Source organism: Saccostrea cucullata, unplaced genomic scaffold (genome assembly GCF_032062105.1).
Source record: "Saccostrea cucullata isolate Sc308-1 unplaced genomic scaffold, CSIRO_AGI_Scuc_v1 ctg200, whole genome shotgun sequence".
In the NCBI taxonomy this organism is placed as follows: Eukaryota; Metazoa; Mollusca; class Bivalvia; order Ostreida; family Ostreidae; genus Saccostrea; species Saccostrea cuccullata.
The window spans coordinates 100,502-125,448 of NW_026928357.1; the positions used below are offsets into that span (position 1 = coordinate 100,502).

Consider the following 24,947-nt stretch of genomic DNA (forward strand, 5'->3'; position numbering starts at 1 on the left):
TGAGGTCGGAATTTTTTTTCCCGGATTGGTCTCCGCAACACCAACTTTTTATTTTATCAAAAATACAATAAAATCGGCAATGCGGCTACCTCAAAACGGATGCGCGCGGGCCTGAGAACCAAGATTTCAATTTTATATGGCCTAATGGATTTAAAGCAAGTAAAACCATTCCCTCTTGGCAACTGACATTTAACGTTCTGATCCACATCTAAAACCACAACAAAACCAGTGGAAAATAAATTTCATTTGGAACAAAAAATGTCTTCTCTTCTAAAATACATCCCTCTCATAAACCTTACATCAGTTCTGTAAGCCAGACAGTGAAAGCTGTAAATCAGGAGAGCCGACAGCTCTTCCCATACCCACATCACAGGGTGTCATTGTTAAGAACCATCCAGAGAGATTGCTTAATTCCTTGGAGTACATAAATAACTTAAGTGCCATTTCTACGTTGAGGGGCGGTGCCTACGTGTTGGCGAATGGCTGCCGGCCCCTCTGAGTGAGTCCTTCAAATCGTTTGTATGTGTAGTTTATGAACACCCAGTCTTTGTATTTGGGATCACCCTCTGTCGTGGAATGATTAGCTCCCTGATGTGGGGTCCCGTCTTTGTTGGCAGCTGTGGAAATAAAAGTAAGATACAGATAAAACCCAAAATAAAACTACTCTAGAAGAACTTTTTTAGCAGTCACAAATCTTCACTGGAAATTTCTCCCAGCATATTTTAAGTACATTTAAATGCAATCATAAGAAATCCAAGTAATTTTCTAAATATGCATTAAACAAAAATTGTGTTTCCACAAAAAAGGACATTTGAAGCATAAGTATCCTTCTTTAATGAAAATGTGAATCTTCAATGTCTAATTAACCCTGTTTGTTATCTGTTCTATTGTACTGATGGAAAGGAAATTGACAGTTACATCTTCAACAAGGTGAAAAGTTCAATAAAACTTCAGCTGTCATTAACAATACATACGCCACTTGAGATCTATGTCTGGGAATTCATCAAAGTTTGACGTGTCATCGATGCTTTTGACTTCCACTGGGATGGCAGCAGGTCTGTCTCTGTAAACAGCACAATGAAAAATTTGTAGAAGGTCTGATTGATTTTGCACTTTCTCAGGATTTTGCATATAATTAACAAGATATTCAAATGGTAATTAGAGCAGGCAACATAATTATTAGACAAAACGTAATGACAATGTCTCTGCAATGCAAAACACATTCTTCTAAAACAAATGGCAATCTAATCTAATTGCTATCTTTTATTTGTTGAATGGGTTGAGGTGTTAAAAATATTTACAATTTACTATGCTTACTGTGGAATCATTAGATTATGTAATGACTCATTTTTGTTGAATTCATGGATACCTCTCATCCACAATAAATATCCTCAACGAATAAATAAAACAGATTTCAAAAGTTATACTTGTATTTTGCTTTGCATGTATAAAAGAATACACGAATGTAGGTCCTCACAAACCTGTAAAATTTAAGCAATCCTTGACCTCCCCCATCCCACCACGGCACCATCACGACTAATTTTTATGATTCCACAGTAGTTAATTCAAAATTGACTAAATTTTCCTTCTTTAATTATTTGAAATGTGGCAATAATTATAATTAGCTATGATTAGTGAATTTATAACATGTGTATTTTTGGTTGCTACTTGCGATGACTAATCTACGGATCCTCACCTGATGTGTTTCCAGTCGACTCCTCTGAAGAAAACATGGGACTTGATTTCATCTGGATTACCTGCACCTATCCTGTGCTCAGCATCACAGCAAAACCTTCAAAACCATGAAATTTGTTTAATTCAATGGAAAAATCAAAATAAAACACTTAATAATTTTCTCTGAATGTCTAAATACATACAAATTATATTAAAATTTGGTTTTATAGTTATCAGGAAGAAAAATCAAAATAAAACACTTAAATTTTTTCTCTGGAAATTTATACTTGCATATGTGTAATTTTGTATTGATAAAAGTATTGTTAATAAAGACATACTACATCAATATGAAAATCAATGAATGGGAAATATTTTTCTACACTCCTAAAAACATTCATGACGTACTTAATCACAGCAGTGACAATGTTTATTTTAAATTCCTTGGTATTGAAGCCTTGACCTTTGTTTATGACCAAATGTGAAGTTTTTATCAAAAGAAGTTTAACTGTCAAAATTTAAGTTGTGAATAGAAAGCTAACCACCAGAAGTGACAGGGAGAAACAATAAACCCTGAATCTTTAAGAAAGGGCAGCAAAACAATCCCATTCATTAAAAGTATACCTTTGAATTAAATCCCTGGCTTCATTGGAAATTGGCATCTCTGGCGGAAAGACGAGAGTTTCTCTCCAGTTCATGACCTTCCTGTAAGTTTCTTGTGGATTCTCAGAACAAAATGGAGGATAACCTGACCAAAAATCAAACAAAAATATACATAACTGGATATACAATATTCCTGAGAAGTGGATTCTATAAATTACATGGATCAATGCAGGACAAACTTTTAGAAACATTGGACATATTATATTAAGATAACCTACCTATTAACATTTCATACATTATGACCCCTAATGACCACCAATCACAGCTGCTGTTATAACCCGTCTGCATAAATACTTCCGGGGCAATATAGTCTGGGGTTCCCACTGTGGAATACGCCTGAAATTTATAACAAAATTCCCTCAGAAAATGATTTCTTTATAAAACTTGCAAAAAGTAACCAATATCCTATATTTCATTAAAAATAAGTATGCTGGAGTACAAGATCCAAGATGAATACAGATTGTATTATAATGTTCAGAAACAATATATTGCTTTTAGTATAAGGCAGAATTGTTGTAGGCTTGTAGCCTTGTTAAGAGTTATTCCCCTTGTCACAATGAGCTACTCACCAACTGTCGTCGATTTCTTTTCCAGCTTTCAGCTCTTCGTTTTGAATCCATTGGATTCGAACCTGGAAAAAAAGAAAGTATGTCAATGAAACATTTACTCTTTTGAGACTCGCAGAATCTTTGTTATAGAAGTAGTACAGAAGACAATTCAGTAGAATTGGTTTTAACCTTTCTGAAATTTAGACCGACGTTCCCAACATGACTTACTAAAATCCCGAGCTTTGGCATTTTTGAGATCTTTGTAGTAGTCTGTTCTATGAGATTTCTTCAGGCCTGTACAAAGGCCAAAGTCAGATAATTTGATATGTCCCTGTAAAAAAAATAACACTTTAAGATCAGAGAATCAAAGAAAATCAGTTTTAAGCACATGACATTATGCATAAATCACATACCCATTTACATGCATTTCATTATACCTTAAAAAGTTTTATATACCTGGTAATTGTTATTCTACTAATTTAAGCAATCATAATCAGTTCTTTAAAAATATATATATGTTATGTATCAACAATTAAAATGTATCATAGACGTGTAATTCTTTGTAGTAGTACATTTTCCTTATTTGTCAAAGTTGTTGATAAAAGAAATTGTTCACCCCAGCAAGCAGGGCAAAGTCCTGGATGCCTATCAATAATCAGGAGCCAGATTTAAAAATTTCTATTCGCTCAAGCGTAGTGGGTGAAACTGACCTTGGCATCTAGCAGTAAGTTATCAGGTTTAATGTCCCTATGGATAAAGCCGAGGTTGTGTATAGAGTCTATGGCTAACACTGTTTCTGATATATAAAACTGAGTCTGTTCCTCTGTTAATGTATCCTTCTTCATCAGCAGTGTCATCATGTCACCTGGAATTAAAAATATCAAAGTACTAAAAGTACCGAATCAAGGTGAAATCTTCCAGTAAAATTAGAAATCCATTTGCTAGTTACATGGCATAAATGCTCATATCAATGAGAAATTCAAGTATCTACATTCAAGTTGGTTTTAAATGTTAGGCTGTTTAAAATTAAAACTATGTTTAACGTCACCCGCGCGCGTAGGTTTATGAGAAATTCGTCTTTGAAAAAAACAAGCAATTCGGAATTCCGTATGTCTGTTCTACAATTAGCGACTAAATTCTGCTTCCCGTAGTGACAGAAAATGTGCTTTGATAGCAGCAGACTGAGCAGTAAAGGTAGTTGGTGTCGTATTAAAGAAAACTAGTGAATTAAAGAGTTTGGGACCATAAATGTAAGTAAAAAATAGATGATTTTATGATTGAAGTTAATGACAAAGTCTAGTTTGTTGATTTTTTTGTCAGTCTTCAAATCACGTGTTCAGACTGACAATGACAGACTCTCAGTTCGTGATTCTATTGGCTGAACTTTTCATTGTATTTTGGAGAGAATCGAAAAACTTTTTTACTGAGTGGAAAGTGTGTCAAAAACCAAGATTTATATATAGTGAAAAGCATCATTCAAATCTTATTTAATATGTTTCATATTAAAAATATTTCTATAAAAATCGAAAGGAACAGTAATGAGTAAAGTAATTGATTTCTTCATAATTCATGTACCTACAAATAGCTACAGTTTTTGGAAAAGATAATACTTGTCATAACCATTTGAGCAGGGAGAAGCTTACCGAAGATAGGGCCTTTCAAGTGAAGGAGAGTAAGGAAAGTGATTGGGGTATTCCAAGACGTGAAGAATACTGTCTTTAGTATGGAATTCAAGGTATTAAAGATAATCTAACAGCTATCAGTATGGTCCAAATATTAGTATTCACACTTTCAAAACTTAATGCTAGTAGATCTAGTACTAAGAAAAAATACGACATTATTCAATTTGAGATATTTCAACATGAACAGTTATAAATTGTCATCAATAATTTTAATTGTAGATATTGATCAACTATTCCCACAAGAAGAAGCATTTGCCTCCAGGGTACCATGGACGTGTGGCAATATAAATCCAAAGGACAACTGAGGCCTAGTTAAAAGCCTTTTTCCTGCACATTCAGTCTTAGACTACATATTTTGATAACAATAGGACTCAAACTGATTTACATACTAAGGAAAAACTCTGCTAGGGAAATTAATCTTAGGTGTCATATCAAATAAATGCTCTTATTAGTTAACTGTAATGTTTTTAATGTAGTGAATAGGTTAATTTGAATAAATTCACAATTGTTTGAAAATTTTGTTTGTTTATTTTTTCCCTCCCTCCCTCGTAGGTTTTGAACTTTAGATGTGACGTTAAACGTAGAATTAACTTTGAACAGCCTTAACTGAAATGTTAATACATACAAAACACTTTCAATTTGAGACTAGAAAATTGAGATGCTTTGAGTAAATAAAAAATGTTTGAATATACAATATCTTCTTCACAACCCATGGGTGATGATCCACTACTCTCTTTTTGGGTGATGAAATTAAGCAAATCCGACACTAGTCCAAAATATCTGACATTTTCCAGGCTTTTTAAATAAAGAATTTTATATTTTACATGCCAGGAAAATGACAAAACCAGCATGGAGTTATATTTTTTGATAATTTTGAGTACTAAAAGAATTGTGGTACTGATAAATTTTTAGTTTGGCATTTAATTTGGATTACAAACTACATCGAAAATCACATTGGCTGGAGGTGAGAATTTTCCAGTTTTCGTAATGCTGCCTGTTCTGACTTTTTCCTAGCACATGAAATATCAAAATCATAAAAAAGCCTGGAAAACGTGAGTTATTTCAGACTGATAGGACACTTGGCATACAAGGATGACAAATTTTTATCTGATGTTTTCTAAGAAAAAACAGATTCCATTAAAACCTTACCCCCAGGTAAGTATTCCATGATGAGGTACAGATTTTGCTGATCTTGGAAGGAATAGTACATCTTGACAACCCACTGGTGGTCGGCCTCGACCAGAATGTCTCTCTCAGCTCGCACATGGGCAATCTGGAAGTACATAAAATACATTCATGAAAGGATAGGTCTCTTCTAACAAACACACAAGAAGTTTATATGTTAAATAAAACATTATATTTGGTCCAAAAGTTTTCAAGATGATCCTAGAAATCTGATAATTTAATACTTAGAATATAAAGTTGCTTAGTCAGATTTTTTTGTTCGGGAAAAAAATTAGGCTACTTTAACAAGATTTTTTCAAATTATTTCGTTATAATATCACAAATATGGCAATTCTTCATGAAATGATGGATGGAATAAATTATTATACTGCAAAGAAGAATAAAGCATTAAGTTTTAACTTTGTGAACTTCAAGAAATAAATCTTAATTATTACATTTTATTGCTGTTGCACCTTACACATTCATTGATATTCTATAAAGACCACGTAATTCTAAAATAAATTCAATACTGCTATTACTTCTAGTCTAAAGATGACTTTGTTACAGTATTTCTATACAATTATTCATTTTTGATGAGGTCTACATGTGACCATCCGTATACGGAACTGATCATATCAGCTATTGGTTTGTCAAGGCCAAAGGCTGAGGTTAACCAATATCTGACCAGGTCTGAACAGTCACAAGTAGGACACCATCACGTTTAATAGACAATAACCATTTTATTAAACAATCAGAAATTTTACACACTATAGATATTGTTGCCATTAAATATAAACTCATAATATAAAATATCCTGAACCAATATATCATATTATATTTCAACAGTTTAACAACTGTTTAACAAGGTGGAAAATAGTGCTTTTACTGGTAATAAAAGAATAAATACTTATTAAAGCAGAGTTGAGACTTGGATACTAGCATCTGCATTATTTATGTTTACAATGATTCATGCATTGATTAAAACACAAAATTTGATTGGTTTGCTAAAATGTAACCAAATGTTAGGTTGGTCAAGAGGAAATACCCACATTTAACCTCCGCAGACTTCCATTTTGAGGTGAACCCACTATGAGGTAAAAGTCTGGACAAACTCAGAGAGCATCAAAATTCCTCATCATTTGATAATTAATACAGAATAATTAAATTCATTTAGCTAGTCCATCAAATGAGTTAGAAATACTTTTTTTGTTTTCTTTCTCTCCTATTCAGCTAACCTATGTTCCTTTTTTCTTTCTTTTTTGAACACCCTTTGTCATATGTGTATAAGTTACATAATTCAAAGACAAATAAATACATGATTTTAAAATTTCCGCATTGTCAGATATGTCACAATCTTATGATTTTATTGAAAAATTTAAAACCCCACCAAAGGACTCAAGTTCTTTATTTATTCAGCCAGGTTTCTCAAATAGGAAGTTATTATCAAAAAATTCTGACAAAAAGCAATAATTTATGACAAAATAAATAACTTCTTTATCAGAAATTACACAATTCTCTTCCTAAATGTCCTTGATTAGCTAATGCATCACATTGCCGTCCAGTGCATAGGAATTACCTGTACACAAAACAGACCACACAAAAATCAGTTCATACCTGGTCTTTTTCTACCATGTCAGCCTTTCTGAGAATTTTCATGGCGTAGACATGACCTGTGTCTTTTTTCTGAACTAGTCGCACCTGAAAAAGAGAAAAACAAAATCAAATTCATTATCCAGTACTGATTATCTAATACAGAGAATCAAAGAGCTATCTAATCACTGGGTAGGGTCAATATTACTTTGATTCATGTTATAAACATTATTATTTCACAATTTTTTTTTCTCTGATATGATACTTAGAAAGTGTTTGACGTTCACATGACCCTTCTGGGCTTTCCATCAATAATTATAGGTATTAATTATTTCTACATGAACCCTTATTGACTTGTCAGCTACACTGTAGCTCTTTATTTATGCATAATCACAACTGCATGATAATTTACCAGCCATGCATCTTCAAATCCCTAAAAAGTCTGCTTTTATCATTCGTTTTTATCGGAATATTGCCTGTGTGTGTCAATGTGTTACATCAATGCATTACATCTTATGTCCAATAGAAGAATGATGCATCCTTCATATTGAACTGTTAATTGCGTGCAGCAGTCATTTCGTTTAAAATGACATTCAAATACTGCTTTATTCTGTACACAACTGGCAGGAATTAGAGTTTTAAATGTGTTAAAATTTCAATACAGCACATGACATTAAGCCAGTACACTTGTCCTTGAAGATTCAGCATTCTATTTAACTTCTTCCATATGTCGAGGGGGCAAAACATGAAATGTTTAGATTATGTGACCTCCACAAACTGACAGGGTTCTCTAAGATATTTTTAGATTTCTTTACAAAATGTTTCCAGCTGAAAGTTTTAGTAAATGTCGCTGGGCAATAGATTGCACTGACCTAGTTATGGGTATTTGTTTACAAAGGGCTTAAGTTTCAGACTGCTTTTGTATGCAAGGTGAAATGGGCAGTTATAATTTTGTTATTTTTGCTAATTTGAGCAGTTACTATTAGGCATTTGAAAACTTCAAAAGCTATAAGCTTGAATAAAAACTGCATTTCATTTGGTACATAAAGAAACCCAAGGCATGTATATTGCTGTTCAGTGTGCAGATATAATTCTGTGACAATTTTCAGTGTAATAAAAACTGCTTCAAAATGTTGCCAAAGTTCATGACAAGTAAAAAACATCTAAAGAGTCCCGAATCAAATGAACAAATACTGTTGGTGACAGATGGATGAGAAAACCGAGAGCTGAGCCAATAGCTGGCTGTGTTATAGGGGTAATTACCCACCATAAATAACAGAGAAGCTTATCAAGAACAAATAAACTCTTTAAAAGGGCACGATTCCTCAACTCATGAGGTTACAAGCCCTTCAGAATACTCTACCCAATGGCAAGTTTGTATTCATCAGCCATGTACTTGATTTTCTTGTCACTAATCCAGCTGTCCCAACCTATGTAGTCAATAGTCAGTCTACATTCTGTATCCTGTAGATACTAGTCAGTCAACATTCTGTATCCATATAGTTACTAGTCAGTCTACATTCTGTATCCATATAGTCACTAGTCAGTCTACATTCTGTATCCATATAGTCACTAGTCAGTCTACATTCTGTATCCATATAGCCACTAGTCAGTCTACATTCTATATCCATAGTAACAAGTCAGTCTTCATTCTGTATCCATATAGTCACTAGTCAGTCTACATTCTGTATCTATATAGTCACTAGTCAGTCTATATTCTGTATCCATATAGCCACTAGTCAGTCTACATTCTGTATCTATATAGTCACTAGTCAGTCTACATTCTGTATCCATATAGCCACTAGTCAGTTTACATTCTGTATCCAGATAGTCCTAGTCAGTCTACATTCTGTATCCATACATTCACTACTCAGTCTATCCATATATTCACCAGTCAGTTAACATTCTGTATCCATATAGTCACTAGTCAGTTAACATTCTGTATCCATATAGTCACTAGTCAGTCAACATTCTGTATCCATATAGTCACTAGTCAGTCAATCCATATATTCACTAGTCAGTCAACATTCTTTATCCATATAGTCACTAGTCAGTTAACATTCTGTATCCATATAGTCACTAGTCAGTCTACATTCTGTATCCAGATAGTCACTAGTCAGTCAACATTCTGTATCCATATAGTCACTAGTCAGTCAATCCATATATTCACTGGTCAGTCAACATTCTGTATCCATATAGTCACTAGTCAGTCAATATTCTGTATCCATATAGCCACTAGTCAGTCTACATTCTGTATCCATATATTCACTAGTCAGTCTTCATTATGTATCCTGTAGATACTAGTCAGTCAACATTCTGTATCCATGTAATCACTAGTCAGTCATTATTCTATTAATCACTATAGTCTATGTCCTTGTGGTCACTATAGTATATGTCCATGTAGTCACTATAGTCTATGTCCTTGAAATAACTAGTCAGTTTGTACTAATCTATGTAGTTTTAAGTCAGCTGGCATTCTACATGTATGCCCATAGTGTCACTAGATGGTCAGCATTTTCTAACCAAACAGTTACCAGTCAGCCAACATTTCCTATAGATATGTTCAAATTAGTTAATGTTCCATTTGCATTTAATGAATGGTTGATTTGATGGAAATAAGACTTTATTTTTTTCATATAAAGAACTGAAAATTTGTCATCAGTTAATTTATTGAAAAAAATCTTGCAATGTTCTTGGCTTTATTTTCCCCTCTTTATAAATCTAATTTTGACATCTACCCCTTAAACAAAAGTTCCTTTAAGTAAAACCGGTTATCATGGTTATGACTTAATCAAGCCTTTTTTTTTTAAATTTACATTAAGTAGAGCAGAGTCTGCACAATCTAAACAGGGCTTATCCAATACAGGAAGATGTGACTCATGAAGCAGACAAATATCAAACACTGATTGAAGTCAATTGAGACTGAATAAGCTCGTCCTGATAAGTAGATTGTGAGAAGATTTCTCTCTCAGATAAAGAGCCTCCTTACAAATTATTACCACAGTACCAGCTACCCATTACAATGTGCTTAATGACTAGACCCTGGCTACCATATCATCATGGAGGTCACAAAAATTAAAATATGTGACCACATACACTTAAAACAATTCTATTCTGGTCACGGTCAAGCTAATTTTCCCAGGGTTTTATGGTAAATTTTAATCAAGGACCAAATGACGCCAAAACCTCTCAAATTTTCATGTTGTCACACCCAAAAATTCAATAACCTTATTACCATATAAGTAACATATTGTTATCTGTCAGCAATGTTATATTATTGATGTTGATGTGTCATATCTTAGTGATGAATTTATAACATTTATCTTATTTTTCAGAATATTTAATTCATACAGTAAAATACTTGTACTTTTAGGTTTAATGGAAACGCTTTGAATAAAAAATGTTGAAACTTCTTATTTATTGCTATTCACTCATATCAACGGAAGCCCATTTAGGACCTATCAAAAATATTTTTGAATTCGTTATAACGATTTTTAGAATTCGTTATAACGAATTAATTTGTTATAACAAATTTTTAGAATTCGTTATAACAAATTTAATTTGTTGTTACAGATTTATCGAATTCGTTATAACGAATTTAATTTGTTATTACAGCCTTATACGTTATAACGAATTAAATTTGTTATTACATATTCATTCAATTCGTTATAACGAATTTAATTTGTTATTACATATTTATTAAATTCGTTATAACGAATTCAACAAATCTGTAATAACAGATTAAATTTGTTATAACGAATTCAACAAATCTGTAATAACAGATTAAATTCGTTATAACGAATTCAACAAATCTGTAATAACAGATTAAATTCGTAATAATGAATTCAATGAATCTGTTATAACAAATTAAATTCGTTATTACGAATTTAAAAAATCTGTTAAAATAAATTAAATTCGTTATAACGAATTCAATAAATCTGTTATAACAAATTTAATTCGTTATAACGAATTCTAAAAAATCGTTATAACGAATTCAAAAATATTTTTTGATAGGTCCTAAATGGGCTTCCGTATATCACTGAATTGAGGGCAGAATTTAAAAATTAATTTTAAAAAAATCTTTGCATGTCAGTAAGAAATTTAAGAAATCTTCCTCCCTTCATCAAAATCTACAAAAACAAAAAATCTTAAAGTAAAAGGGATCAGATCTTAAAACTTGGTCACCTGTAATCTGTGTGACCTTGAGAGGATATCCTCATAAAGGTGATTTCCTGTATTACCTGAGATTAAATAACAAGAACACCTTTAGTTACACCTGAATAGTAGGCCAACCAAAATCAAAAGTTTAAAATTTAAGACACCAAGTATCAAAGGAAAACCTGAGAGTCTACATGTACATCATCTAACTCTGAAAAACCAAAACAATTCCTGATCAGAGAGACGGAAAGAAGGACAAATTTATCCTGTGTATCTGACACAGTAAGGTCTTCATCCCTTGTCAGTTTGTCATGCATGCTTCAGTTGATATGTAGAGCTATAAACACACTCAAACTCCCTTCATGTCACTACATATCAAATCTTCATTATTTTGGAAACAAGACTTCTATTTACTTTATATCTGGTCTGTAGCAGGTCTTTGTCCTATGTAATTTTAAGGTGATTTCTTCATGCAGATACCTGTCATTTTAATACCAATATTACTGAAAGCACTTTAAATAGACCCTGTCTTTGCCTTGCACCATAAACAAGTTCAATGTAGTCGGTTTAAAAGAAAATAAAAAAAATTTCCTTGTAAAGGTTACCAATTTATTGGTATAATGTAGTAATTTACATCTCTATCAACATATCATTCCCTTGTAATGGTGTGACTAACTTATTGATGCTTTTAATAAAGATGTAACATCTTTCTACTGCGCATTAAACATTTATGATTATTAAGTGACCTGCTTCCAAAATTATGCAGAGAAGTGCATGCTTACTTTTACAAACATATCAATCATATTCTTTTCCATATTTTAATAATATAATAATAGGAATTGACCATTGTCAAAATTTAAGAGTTGTCCCAATTTTTATTTCAAATGTCCAAAGGTGCTATTTTTAGGAGAGGCATAAAGAACAAAATGAAGAAATAGTGGCAAGGAAAGGAACAAGATATGTTTGTGAAACACTGGTGTCATGTAGGCATGGTCAAGATTGTCTTCCTCAAATCTAAGTGAACTTTGGGGTCAAGGTCAAGAGGTCAAAAATGATTGTACCAAAGAAGGATGAGAATACTAAAAGTAAAATTGTTGTGAACTTGTATATTAATTTTATTTTTCAGACTCACCTCTCCAAATGCCCCTCTGCCGATGGCTTTGATTGGCTCAAAATCTTCTACCCCTAACCTTGACCTTTTTAACCTCAGGAATTCTGTTTCTTTGGAAGCATGTTGTTGTCTTCTCTCTGATTTCTGATAATATATTTAAAGTATTTCAATTAAAAAAAAAATAAACAAACTATGTAGCATTAATAATATAACACAAAGTTTGACGGATTCAGAATATGTGATAAACACACATTTCTATTCATTTGTATGTTTTATATCTTTATAATTATGTAAAAAAAAAAAAGCTGTTCTAAGATTTGACTAAAACAAATATTAAAATTAAGATAAGTCATGAAAAACATCAATACATCATAATTTTTTTTTCTGTCCTGTACATATGTATTTTTATATATAAAGTGTGAAAGTAACAACTATGAAAATTTCTAATCAATCACAATAAAACTCTATAAAAAAATAAAAGGACATTTTTTATCAGGGCATTGTTTTAAAAGGACCAACAAATAAAACATAATCAACATGACATCAACAGATCAAGACCAAAATTTAATTGTTTAAGATCTGTATTTCCTTGTGACACCGCACACATGAACAGGAAATCAGCGTCATTCTACATCACACTCAGTTTACGCGGGTTGATCACATAACCACATGTTCCAGCAAACTTCCTTTCACTATTGCTGAATCACTGCTGTCATGCTATATTAATGTGTACATTACAAATACACAAAAAATCATAATGGATAAGTAGTGATCAGTATTTAGTGGTGACTAGTGTATCTAAAAAAAATTTAATTAATCTAAAGAGGATTTGCCTATTGATCCTGGTGCACATTTAAATGAGAGAAATGAATCAGCAAATTTCACATTAGGTTAATGATAAAACATTCAACCATTGACTGGGAAGAACATAAAATCTGTTTACTCCATATTTTATGACAAAATCAGAGAAAAAAATCAAATCAATTCACTGGAAAAATCAAGGCCTTTCCAGCTGGGTTAAGTGTAGACTCTTTCTAAAGTGGATTTCTTTTTTCCTTTTTAAAATATGGTGAACAGAAATTTCTGTGTAAAATAATAAATGTCTTTTGACAAAACAAGATACTTCAAAATGTTTGCTTTTCTGAGTGTGTTGTAATCAATTAATCACAGAAATCTATCAGCACTAAAGTTCATGACCTTTAACTTAAATGACCTTGATACAGCAAGGAGTCATTGACCCTATAATTACCATCCCATCAGGGAATCTTTAAGTCAATACACACACTATTTGTATTTGTCAAGTGTGTTCTTCACAAAATATCCTAGATATTGGTCCAACAGATGACACCAGAAGTAAATGCCATCACCCCCCAAAACAAAAATTCTACAGGACTCTGGTCCATCGACATCAAACAAAACACAACAGCATGCCAAGAACAACAAACTCTATATAATTATCTGTATGGCGACACACCGGAGGTGGTGATTTTTTCTTATTTTTTTTTTTACCTGTTCTTCTGAAAGGCCATCTGTGTTCATTGACTGCTCCAGAAGGCGATACCTGTGTAAAAGAGAAAAGCCAGCATTTAATAACAGCTTCTCAATATAAAAGGTAACAGAGACGATTCATTATGTAATGACACTTCACAAAATCTGTCACGTTTATTTGTTCTGTAGAAAGGACATTATTTTATAAAGCTGCATCCCTATTAAGTTGTGGGTTAATGACTTGAAAGTCATCATTGAGCAGATAAAAGGCTAACATTTTTGTGCATTGTAATTCTGAATATGAATTGAACTAAGATTTATTGATGTATGTGATGCAATGTCCAGGCATTAATTTCAAAAAATGCTCTAAGACACCACAGGTATATTTTGAGCAAAATGATACCTTCCTCTCCAATTTGTATGTACCGGGTAATGGCAGATATCAAGTTTTACTGTGGGAAAACCAAAATATCTGCCCAATCAAATTGTAAATTAAGACATGCATACTAGCACTTAGGATTAAATAAAAATTCTGAAAAAAAAGTATCATTAATATTTTTTCAGTAGAATAGGAGTTGAAGAGACAGATCAGGAAACCCCCATTTAAATGGACAAATGGATGGATGGATGAATGGAATGACACCCTTATCATTATATACAGGGGTTGTGACCCTAGACCCGTGGCATGGGGAACTTCCCATTCTATGATGATGTTAACCCCCAGGTCTTCTGGTAGTCCGCCCGTTGGGGAAGGATTTACTGTCGATCTCTTCAACCTTTTAACATGATTAATTGTTCCCTGCTTTTGCAATGCTTAAGGACAACCCTACCATGTGTGTGGGGGGGATATAAATATAATGCATTTTAGAGCCTAAAAAGCTTTTATCTATCATTTTATAAAGATTAGCAATTAAAGTACATATACTCCTAATTTATGCCACGTTTGAAGCACAACGATGCAATGTTTCATATTAAAATAGATGCAATAATGGTTGTTGGTACCATAATGGACAGACAACAAAAAGTCATTTGAATTGTAATCTTACATATAAAAAAAAATATGTAGTCTCAGCGATTATCTTAAATGAAAAAGGTTAATGAGTAACTGAACAAAATTGAAAACATTCTACAGTGTACTTTTAATTTCATTTTAATGTGAGGGACACAACCTAATGCTAAAGAGTCAATGAACAAACATTTACTTTTTACTTATTCATTATATAACATATAATTAATACAATAAATCAATAAGGAGGACACACAAAAGATTTTCAAACCAAGTATCAAAACTCTGTATAATTAGATAACAGAACAACAGCATGCAAGTATACAGATCTATATTTATGTCCAAAACATGATTCCTAAACAAAGATCATTTCCAACACAATATATAGTGCTTACACAGCTGTTTGAATTTATATTGCGCAAGAGTGTTCTTCTTTTGTCCTAATCAGAATTGATTTTTTTTCCCGTTGATAATTAAATTGCATGCTATAAAGTATTCATAAACACGTAGGGATCGAACTTTGACTTTAAAGTCCAGGTATTAGTCAAAAGAACTGCTCCGAATACCGTACATAAAAAAACCCGAGACTTTTAATGAATCAAATATACTCAATACCCTAAAACGTACTTCAATCTGCTTTGACTGTTAATGCTCAGTGCAAGACTAGTGATAAAAGACTAATAATCAGAAATTAAAAAGTTTATGCTTAAACATGTTAAAACTTAAACTTTACCATACTTTATAATTCATAAAGATAAAAATTCATTCCATAATTTTGTTGCAAAATATATGGGTGGGTGGGGGGAACATTATCTATTAATAGATAATGTTGCAACCAATATCAGTGATTTTTTCCAACATCTGCATTCGATCATGTCCCAAACAAGCTAACGATAAACACAGGGTAGGAAGGCTGCACACTGACCCGTGATAATAGATCTGCAAATCATTTTGGGTGGAGTGTTATTTACAAAGCAAACAAGCTTAATATTTTCCGATCACATTACCCAAGTCCCTGTAAAAATTAGGAAGTTTTTGAGAAATCACCTGATGTCAAAAAAAGAGAGAAAAATGCTGACTTTGGGGAAATAATAACAAATAAATAAATTTGTACTATCAAGTTTGTTTAAATATATATTTAAGAAGACCCTTGTAATATTTATATATATATACTAGTAAGTAAAATCTCTTTAAATACATTTACTCAAAATTTGAGGACTGACTGATTAAACTAAGTCTGCAATAAGAAGCTTTTCAGAAATGTGTCATTTAAGACATTTATAAATGAGTCTTTGTCAGAGCACCGTGAATCTGTAGGTTAAGAAAACCATAAGGCAAATTATGATCATATGTATTCAAATATCCAGTTTTAATCCACTCTTGAGTAATAATAAAGAAAATACCGGTTAAGCTGTTGCCCTTTGCTTTATTTTTATGTATCATTGTGTTTTGGGTTGATAGGCCTTTTTCCCTTTTGTTTATGACAACCTGTATGATTTCCTCTCAATTCACTTCAGTACAGTTTATTTTTTTAAATAATGAATAATTCAATGTCAAAAGGAAATTTTAGTACACTTTTTTTCAAGTGGATTTGTAATGGCAACCCCAATCCCTTAGTTTTTTGATATAAAATGCTTCTAAAAAAGTCAATACCTGGGAATGTATTTATCAAATTGCACTTGTGTATGATTTTATACTTTCGATTTTCTGCATTCAATATGAGTACTCACAGTAGCTCTGCAAATCTATTATAGTGAAAACAAAGCTTTGCTTCATGACTGTGCAGTATGCATTTTGCAATAACAGTATAAATAAATACTTTGTACTATCTTTCCTATGTATATCAAGAGAAATGACCTGCAATTACTTAATGCATTTATAGTTCCTATTATCAATGTACTACACCCACCAGTAATTAAAGGAAAACAGGAAAACCTAATTGATTGTACATCAGTGGTTATTGACCAGATTGCAATATGTACCACACTTTTTTTCCATAATTGAATCTCATGTTCAAATGCTTCTGAGTTCTTCCACCCCATGTAAATTGTCTTTTTTTTTTACAGCTTTTGTGAACTGTGTACATGCTTCTCGCAGCTGTTGCCTAAACACAACAGTGATCAATAGGGAGAAGGAGTTATAACCAAGATTTGCCCTAGCTGGTACAAAGAAAAGGTGAAAAGATGAAAAACAAGAGGAAAGCAATCCATTCCAATTAAGGATGCTTACTGACAATGAAGAATTATAAATCAATGGATAATTTTTTTTTACACTAAAAGCATAGTAAAAATGTCATGGAAATAATGCCACATCAAAGTAAAAACATGTAATATCCATACACTGACAGACATCAATTATCTTTCATTAGATTGTATTTGGTCAGAGCACAAAACTGTATGCAAAAATATCTTATGTTAATAAACTTAAGGTCAAAGCCAAGATAACATGATTACACTTACAACTGCACTTTTTGATCACTACCTGTGACCCTGACCTACCTATTCTCCCGCTCCTCATGCTGTGCCACGAAGTTGTAGAAGTAGTATTCTAGAGTGACCTTGACCTACCTATTCTCCCGCTCCTCATGCTGTGCCACTAAGTTGGAGTAGTAGTTTTCCAGAGTGACCTTGGCCTTGGTTGCCTTGTCCTTGGTGTGATTGCTCACTATGGGGGTCTGTTCTCCGACAGTGGCCATTTTGGAGCGGCGACTCTGCAAAGACACAAAAAAAAGTCAATACACATGTTCATATACATGAACTCCATTCAGGCCGACTGAGGTTATACATATATTTACACGTTAGCTAAAATCTCAAACCTACAAATAACAGTGCACAATTTTAGTGATGTGTTTAATAAACATCAACTGATTACTTCATGTTTGCTATCTACATGTTACACTAGTGGTAAAATAAGAAAATAAAGCAGAAAGCTAAGTGTATGGGGTAAATATTCTTATATTTCATGTCAGAGCATCCTGAAAACCAAACACAAACACATCACCAATGTCATTTTCCTGTACATGTATAGATTATTAATACATTCTACATGTAAATATGTATTATTGCTGAGGCCTAAAAGATGAGTCTTCAGTCTAATTACGTTATTAATAATGCACATTTTATATGGTCTAATTGCTAGTAAGTTATCATAAAAAAAAAATCAGTTCCAGGTGCATACATTTTTACAATTACAATGCCAAAAATATAGAACAAAATCTGCATGACCAACACAAGATTCTTATATCAGATACTATTTTGTTCCTTCTATAAATGTGTAGCCTTTCTAGGTTCTCAGATAACACAGCATTCAAATATTTATTTTATGCCGACTTCAAATTTCAAGATTTATAACAAAACCAGAGAGATACCAACTTCAAGTCATATGACTTCAGTTTATGGTTCCCAAAATTAATTTACAAACAAACGCCAGGGTAACTATATTGCTACTCCTCAAGAATGCAATGAAAGTACCTTGCTTTGCTTTATTAGGACCAAGAAATGGGTTAAAAAGTTTTCACCTCCTTTGACTTTAAAGGGTTTGGAACTTTTTATCTTAACTCGTGTAAAACACAATACAACTTGTGGACATGGTCCAAAAAGATAAAAATATACATATTCAAACTGAAAATGATTATACAAGTCAATATTTAAACTTACATCAAAGGTAAACTCACTTAAGAAACTAGACTGTTAAAATATATACACCAAAACAGCAGTTTTAGAGTGTTTCCAAAACACATATAATGTAAATTAATACCTTGTTATATTGTCAGGCATGAAAAATGTTTCCTTCAAAAGACAATTACCTTCAAAATTAGTACATTTGCATGCGCGGATCTAGAGGGGGGGTCGGGGGGGTCAGGACCCCCCCTGGAATTTACCAGGTTAAAAAATGTATATACTAAAACAAGAAAAAAGTTACCATGGACCCCCCCTGGAAAACGCTGACCCCCCACTGGTAAACATATATGTGTGAAATGTGTATGAAAAGTGAAAGATTTGAGGTAATAGAAGTCACCACTCCCCCCCCCCCCCCCCCCCCCCCCCCAAAAATAGGTTTTTAACGTTTGGGGAGTTTAGTTTTTTTTTTTTTTTTTTTTTTGGTTGCCAGCAAATTTCTGGGATTGAAATTTTTTTTGACTGGGGTGGACCCCCCCTGGAAAAAATTTCTGGATCCGCGCCTGCATGTGTATTATGTCATTTCAGCTCAATTTTATATCAGTTGTATCCTCTATTTTTTTCTTACTTATAATAACTACGAATACATGTGCATGTGGATTTCATGGCTTTTATATTTTGCAAATATGAATCATAAAGAAATTAATGTTCTCATTTTTCAGCAGCTAGTACTTGAGATAATTTACGCATTAATATGCGTAAAACAAGAAAACAATTAGTAGTAAAGATACTTATAAATCTTCAGGAACATGATACACAGTCATCATACATGTATATTTATAATAAAGAAATTTATATTTCATTCCTTAAAGTCACATGAATTATTCATGAGATCATGCAGAAAATAAATTGTAACTAACAAGAAAATATTTCAAAAATTCATACATAGATTCATTACATATTCACAGGTGTAGATTTCACATAAGATGGTGTATCTTGTACACAAATCAATCTTTGTTTATTGTGGTGATCTAAAAATAGATCCCACATCTTACTTTTTCCAATCTTACAAAACTGTGAAATGAAGGTTCATCAAAGCATGAAGGTTATCACTGTATCTGACTTCCTCTCCCCACAAATACCACCATTTCATGCCTGAATACTTAAATCTGACAATTAACCACCATCTAAATACATATATCAGCTGATCAAGCAATCTGGTTCTGTATCTTTATATATATATATCCCACACTGAATGGAAACTGACTTCACAATTCTTATAACCTTTTGTTTACAAGCTGACTCCAGATAAGTATTTTAATGGAGACCTCGTTCACAATTCATATACAATCATTGTACACCAGCTGCACTTGAGCAAACGGTGCAACATACTATACTGCGTTGATGCCCCCATCAACCTTGTATCTAACTGTTTATAGGTACACTGCCCTTGTGACCTAACTCCTACAGAAAACTTATGAACTTACGAACACTAATTGTAAACCATCTATCAGCTCCTTTGGGTGGATTCCTTGTAATCAAACATTTGCTGGGCTGTATGCACTCAAAACTGCAGTCTAAAGATATTCTCATAATATACTTTATATACAATAAATATATCACATCCCTCTTTAACAAACTAGAACTACAATAGACCCTTGAGGTTTATTGACCACAGAACAAAGGGAATATGTCCCTGATCTTGGGGCTCCTAATTTCGCTTTTTTCCCCTCCCATATATGTTTCGAAAATATCAAATTAAAGTATTTATATCTGTATCTGCATGATGTTCATATTACATGTAATTCTTGTCATAAATTATGTAAAAACATCAAAATGAAATAAAACCTTTATGAACTCATCCCTTCGAAAAAAAAAATACAACAAAGATGAAAGTAGGTAAATTGACATGAATTCAAGCAAGGAAATAAAGGAATTAAACACTGTATTGTTTGAAGTAAAGAATACAGATGTACCAAGTCCTGAGAATAACAAGTCCTAAGAATAAAACAGAGGGATTAAAATAAAACAGAAGCAGGAAATCTGATTTAGAAATACCACTACTCTGTTCAGTGTCAGTCTAACCTCATCACAAAACCAAACTTATCCAAAAAATAACATAGCTACTTCCTTCCATGTTAGAATCTGGCCTCTTGATCATCTTCCCCACATAAAAAATGTCAATTATATATACAATATGAGAAAAAAATAAAATAAGTACAACCTCTCCCAGCACACCTTTTTTTTGTCTATAAAACACAGTCAAAAAATGTCCTTATTTTAAAGATGTTAAAAGTATCAAAACAAACTTCTGGAAAAATATAATTAACAGGAAATATGAACAAAGGCCCAACATATTAATGTGCTACTTGGACATTACATCGAGGCATCCTCCTCATTATAAACCACCACTCCACAGGTACATGGGAGATCCATTCATTTTGCTGTTGGCACCCTTCCCAACCCTGACACCCCTCAATCCACAACAAGAGCTCTGGAAATTGCCCAGTGTACTATTAACAATATTGTACCTGATCTGATGTAAAGAGCCTGATCAGTGCTTCCAGTCGAGCTAGTCTTTTTTCCATTCCTCCGATATCATCAAATTGTTTCTTTCCCTGACCCTTCCCAGAAGCTTGTGTGTATTCCCTAACCCACAGTGACAGATGACTACCGATTCCTTGTGTATTTTGTCTATAATTGGTAATGACGAGCACAAGGTGATTTCCGAACATGATCGTAACATAAATGAGACATGAGCCCTTGGGGCCATAATGCATCTGCTCATAAAATGAGCCTTAGATCTTGCATGTATAGTTTTATCAAGGTGACACAATTCTTTATAAGGTCCTTTCTAGAGAACTGGTCACTAGGTAAAAAGCAAACACAGTGTTGGCTTTAGGAGGGGGTGATGGATGACCGGTAGAGCAGTGAGATGCTTATTTTATGGATCCCTAATTGGAACAACACTGGTTTAGTACCACCTGCCTTAAGCCTTAGGATACAAACCTGGTGGTGTTGTGCAATAGAGAAGATACTATCTTAATGTGTGTAGACACTGTTGTTACACTATCACTCTCTAATCTGATTTCACTTGTCTACATTGAATACATAAGTATCAAAGGCTTTAATAACAACATTGACTTTCTTTTTCTTTTAACACCCATTCTTGCCACTACACAGGTCTAACAAGTTTAAATACACATTCAATTTCAAAACACGGCAACACATATTGTCTATATTTTCCTGACATTTTTACAGTTTGAAAAATAATTCTTCCTTTAAAATCTAACAATGTTGTACACTTGAACTTCTGAACAACCTTTTAAAATCTTGTAAGACAATATTGCACCAAAATACACTGCACTTAATCCCGCATGTTCATCATTTAAAATGCTTTCAGGAAGAAAAAAAGAAACTCCACTGAACAAACTATGAAAGCTTAAGTTTAAAATCAATTGCAGCCAGGTAAATCATAATTACCTTTGAGGTGTAAAAATGACTTTACCTGACCTATTCACACCAGGTAAGTAAGAAAACGCACCCTCCCCTTCATTTACAGCTCTCCTAAAGAGAGGGAAAAAAATCCCAATGGTCAGAATATGTACGTACCACATTGTTACCCATGCATGCCTGTCCTCCGCTAAATCCCAAATTAATCCCTCGTGTCTTCTTGGTCCCTCATCTAACTATAAACGTTGGGGGGATTTCATGTGACAGAGCTTGCTGGATGAGTTAGTCATGTGACCGTGTATTTATCGCTTTATATTGATTCATCTCTATCTAATCATCAACTTATTTGGGGATCTATAAATACTGTATTAAGGTACATAAGTCAATAAAGACAACACATGGGAGAGTAAAATGTCAACAACGACTTCCTCCCGTCTTCACGCACTGACGGAAAATTAACCCGTATAAAACTTCAGTCTTTTTTTTTTTAAAGTATTTGCTTTAAAACTCCTTTTTGAAATGTTGGCGTCCATGAAATAACCGGAAATTAAGTAATCTTAGAAATCAGAGAAGGCAATGTAGCAATGCAGGTAATAAATGGTGTTTGAAACTAACAGACAATAGCAGTATTATTTTAATGAAGGGAAGTTTTAATTCTATGTTAAATAGAAATAGCAATTAAATTTAACACTACCTTACAAAAATGAGTTCAATTTTTTTCCTTGTGTGTTTATTATGTCAACTTATCTGAATAATCTATTTTGCACAATCATCTGCAAATTTAAATACTGGTCATGGATCAGAGAGAATAAAATATAAATCATTCATATACATGGTCTCTAATCTGTAAGAATGTCATCTTGGAATATATAATTTTAACTGACCTGTTTAAATAACAACTACTGACATAAAATGAGAAACATGAACTTGAAATAACCATGTCCTTTAAAATTATTTGAGGTTTTGTCTGATTTCTTATCAACTTACTGCATTTGAGTATGTGTATGCTATTAACAATAACTGCCTCTGGACGTGGGTTCAACAGACAATGCATACTAGTAGAGGTTTATATGAGCATTATACAAGAACAATTTATATGCATATCATGAAATTAATGCAAGCAATTGACAACTTGGAAGGTTAGTAAATTATTCAGGCCATGGTATATTTAAAAGGCTTTCCCCAGAGTGCTGACCAAATGACTTATTAATTCAATGTTTTCAACACTTATAGATATACGTATATTAATAAATTCTGCTTCCCACTTAAAAATTCTGGTCACTTTCCTAAATATTGAAGATCTTTCCTGATGTAAGTTAATCATTTGGTTTTCCCTAATCAAAAGCTAATTAAAAGTCAATCTTTGAAAATTTGTTTGAAAAGTACTCTCTTCACTTGTTTAATTAATTAAGTAAATATTTCCATTTTGAAATAAATATCATAAAAGTAACTACGTACTCAGAAGAAGGATTCTTTTACATACATACATGTACATCTATTTCTTAAATAGACTCGTCATGAGTAGACAAGCAAACAAGACGTTTAATGCTTCAATGTTATGACTATTAAGACAGAAGAACCAGAGCATGTGAAAATTAAATATCATCAAATCCTCAAGTCAGACTACAGTAAAAGAACAACTAAAACTGGTGACCCATATCAGCAATGACACACAAAGCAATGTATGACTGACAACTTATTATAAAACAGCTCAAAAAGGAGCACTGAATTACCACATCAGCTTTATTTATATCCAAGATAATAACTACTGCCATGTACTTTTAACTGTTAAACTGAAGTTGAACAGCTGTAACACGGTGACCCTTCTTTGTGATTTAATGTCACTTTCAATACTACTATGTCATGTGTGTATTCAGATGACAGCGTCGTCATACAGTAAATTTCATACATAAATACACTGACATTTACTAACATTAACAGTATTGTTAAACAGCTCAAGAAAATGTCATTTGTAATGTAGACTAGAATTACATACATAACTGTTTGTTACATTGTGCGAGTTCTTCATTTTTACTGTTAATAGAAATATCCAAGTTTTCGTCAAGACAAAATATGAAATTTAAGACAATAGATACATATGTCTCAGATTTTTAATTATACTGAAATGATTTACTTACAAAATTTCTAAAAACTTTAAAGATATTTACTTCAATCCTCTATTGATAGATATATTTTCATTATCATTATGATAAACTTAGCTCTTGAGATACCAAGATAACTGAAAAGGGAATAAAACATTGACCCTTTATTAGTCCTTACACATCACATTGGACTATGTAAGACAAGTCCAGTAAAAAGAAAATAAAATGTGAATTTGTGTAGAATTTAAAGTGTAGGATGTCATTGTCTTAGACATTCTTTAAACTAAAAAAAATGGAAAGAACCATTTCTCATGAGATTCATGCCAATCATGGGCTTTAGCCATTATTTGTATCCTTGTGTCTTTTCATACAGACACCAAACAGAAGGAAGAGTAAATAACTTACCCTGGCCTTAAGGAGTTTATTCTTGAGTCTCCAAATTGCAGCGGTTAAATAAAAAGCACATAAGGTATGGTAACATCAACAGTCTCAAGTCTCCTTTTCAGCAGGTAAAAAAATCTAAGTGTCCAGCCGGAAATAAATAAATGCGCACAGAGAAAAAGATAAGGTCATAAAATAGTTCCTTATAAAATTAGCATATTTTTTACTATCTAATCAAAGGAAATAAATAAAAAATTATTAAATACTTAGAATAATTTAAATTACTTTATTTTTGCCTTCAAATTTACACATT

At 32.6% G+C, this 24,947-nt stretch overlaps 2 protein-coding genes across 3 annotated transcripts in view; both read right to left on the bottom strand.

The window, feature by feature from the left end:
- Positions 1-24,947, bottom strand: part of LOC134277321 (G-protein coupled receptor 54-like) — a 108,388-nt gene that overhangs the window by 16,624 nt on the left and 66,817 nt on the right. The gene's annotated exons all lie outside the window — the stretch shown is intronic.
- LOC134277316 (serine/threonine-protein kinase 38-like) lies at positions 230-24,815 on the bottom strand. 2 transcript variants are annotated; one of them, XM_062759643.1, is made up of 14 exons: positions 24,659-24,815; positions 17,649-17,791; positions 14,097-14,148; positions 12,609-12,731; positions 7,343-7,426; positions 5,714-5,837; positions 3,593-3,747; positions 3,111-3,213; positions 2,904-2,965; positions 2,553-2,670; positions 2,296-2,419; positions 1,697-1,792; positions 975-1,063; positions 230-617 (listed from the first exon to the last, which is right to left on the bottom strand). In XM_062759643.1, exons 2-14 carry the CDS (start codon positions 17,774-17,776, stop codon positions 466-468), a joined length of 1,410 nt encoding a protein of 469 aa, XP_062615627.1. In that variant the 5' UTR covers positions 17,777-17,791; positions 24,659-24,815; the 3' UTR covers positions 230-465. The 2 variants fall into 2 exon arrangements, with proteins under 2 accessions (XP_062615627.1, XP_062615625.1); XM_062759641.1 differs by lacking the exon at positions 24,659-24,815 and adding an exon at positions 22,311-22,472.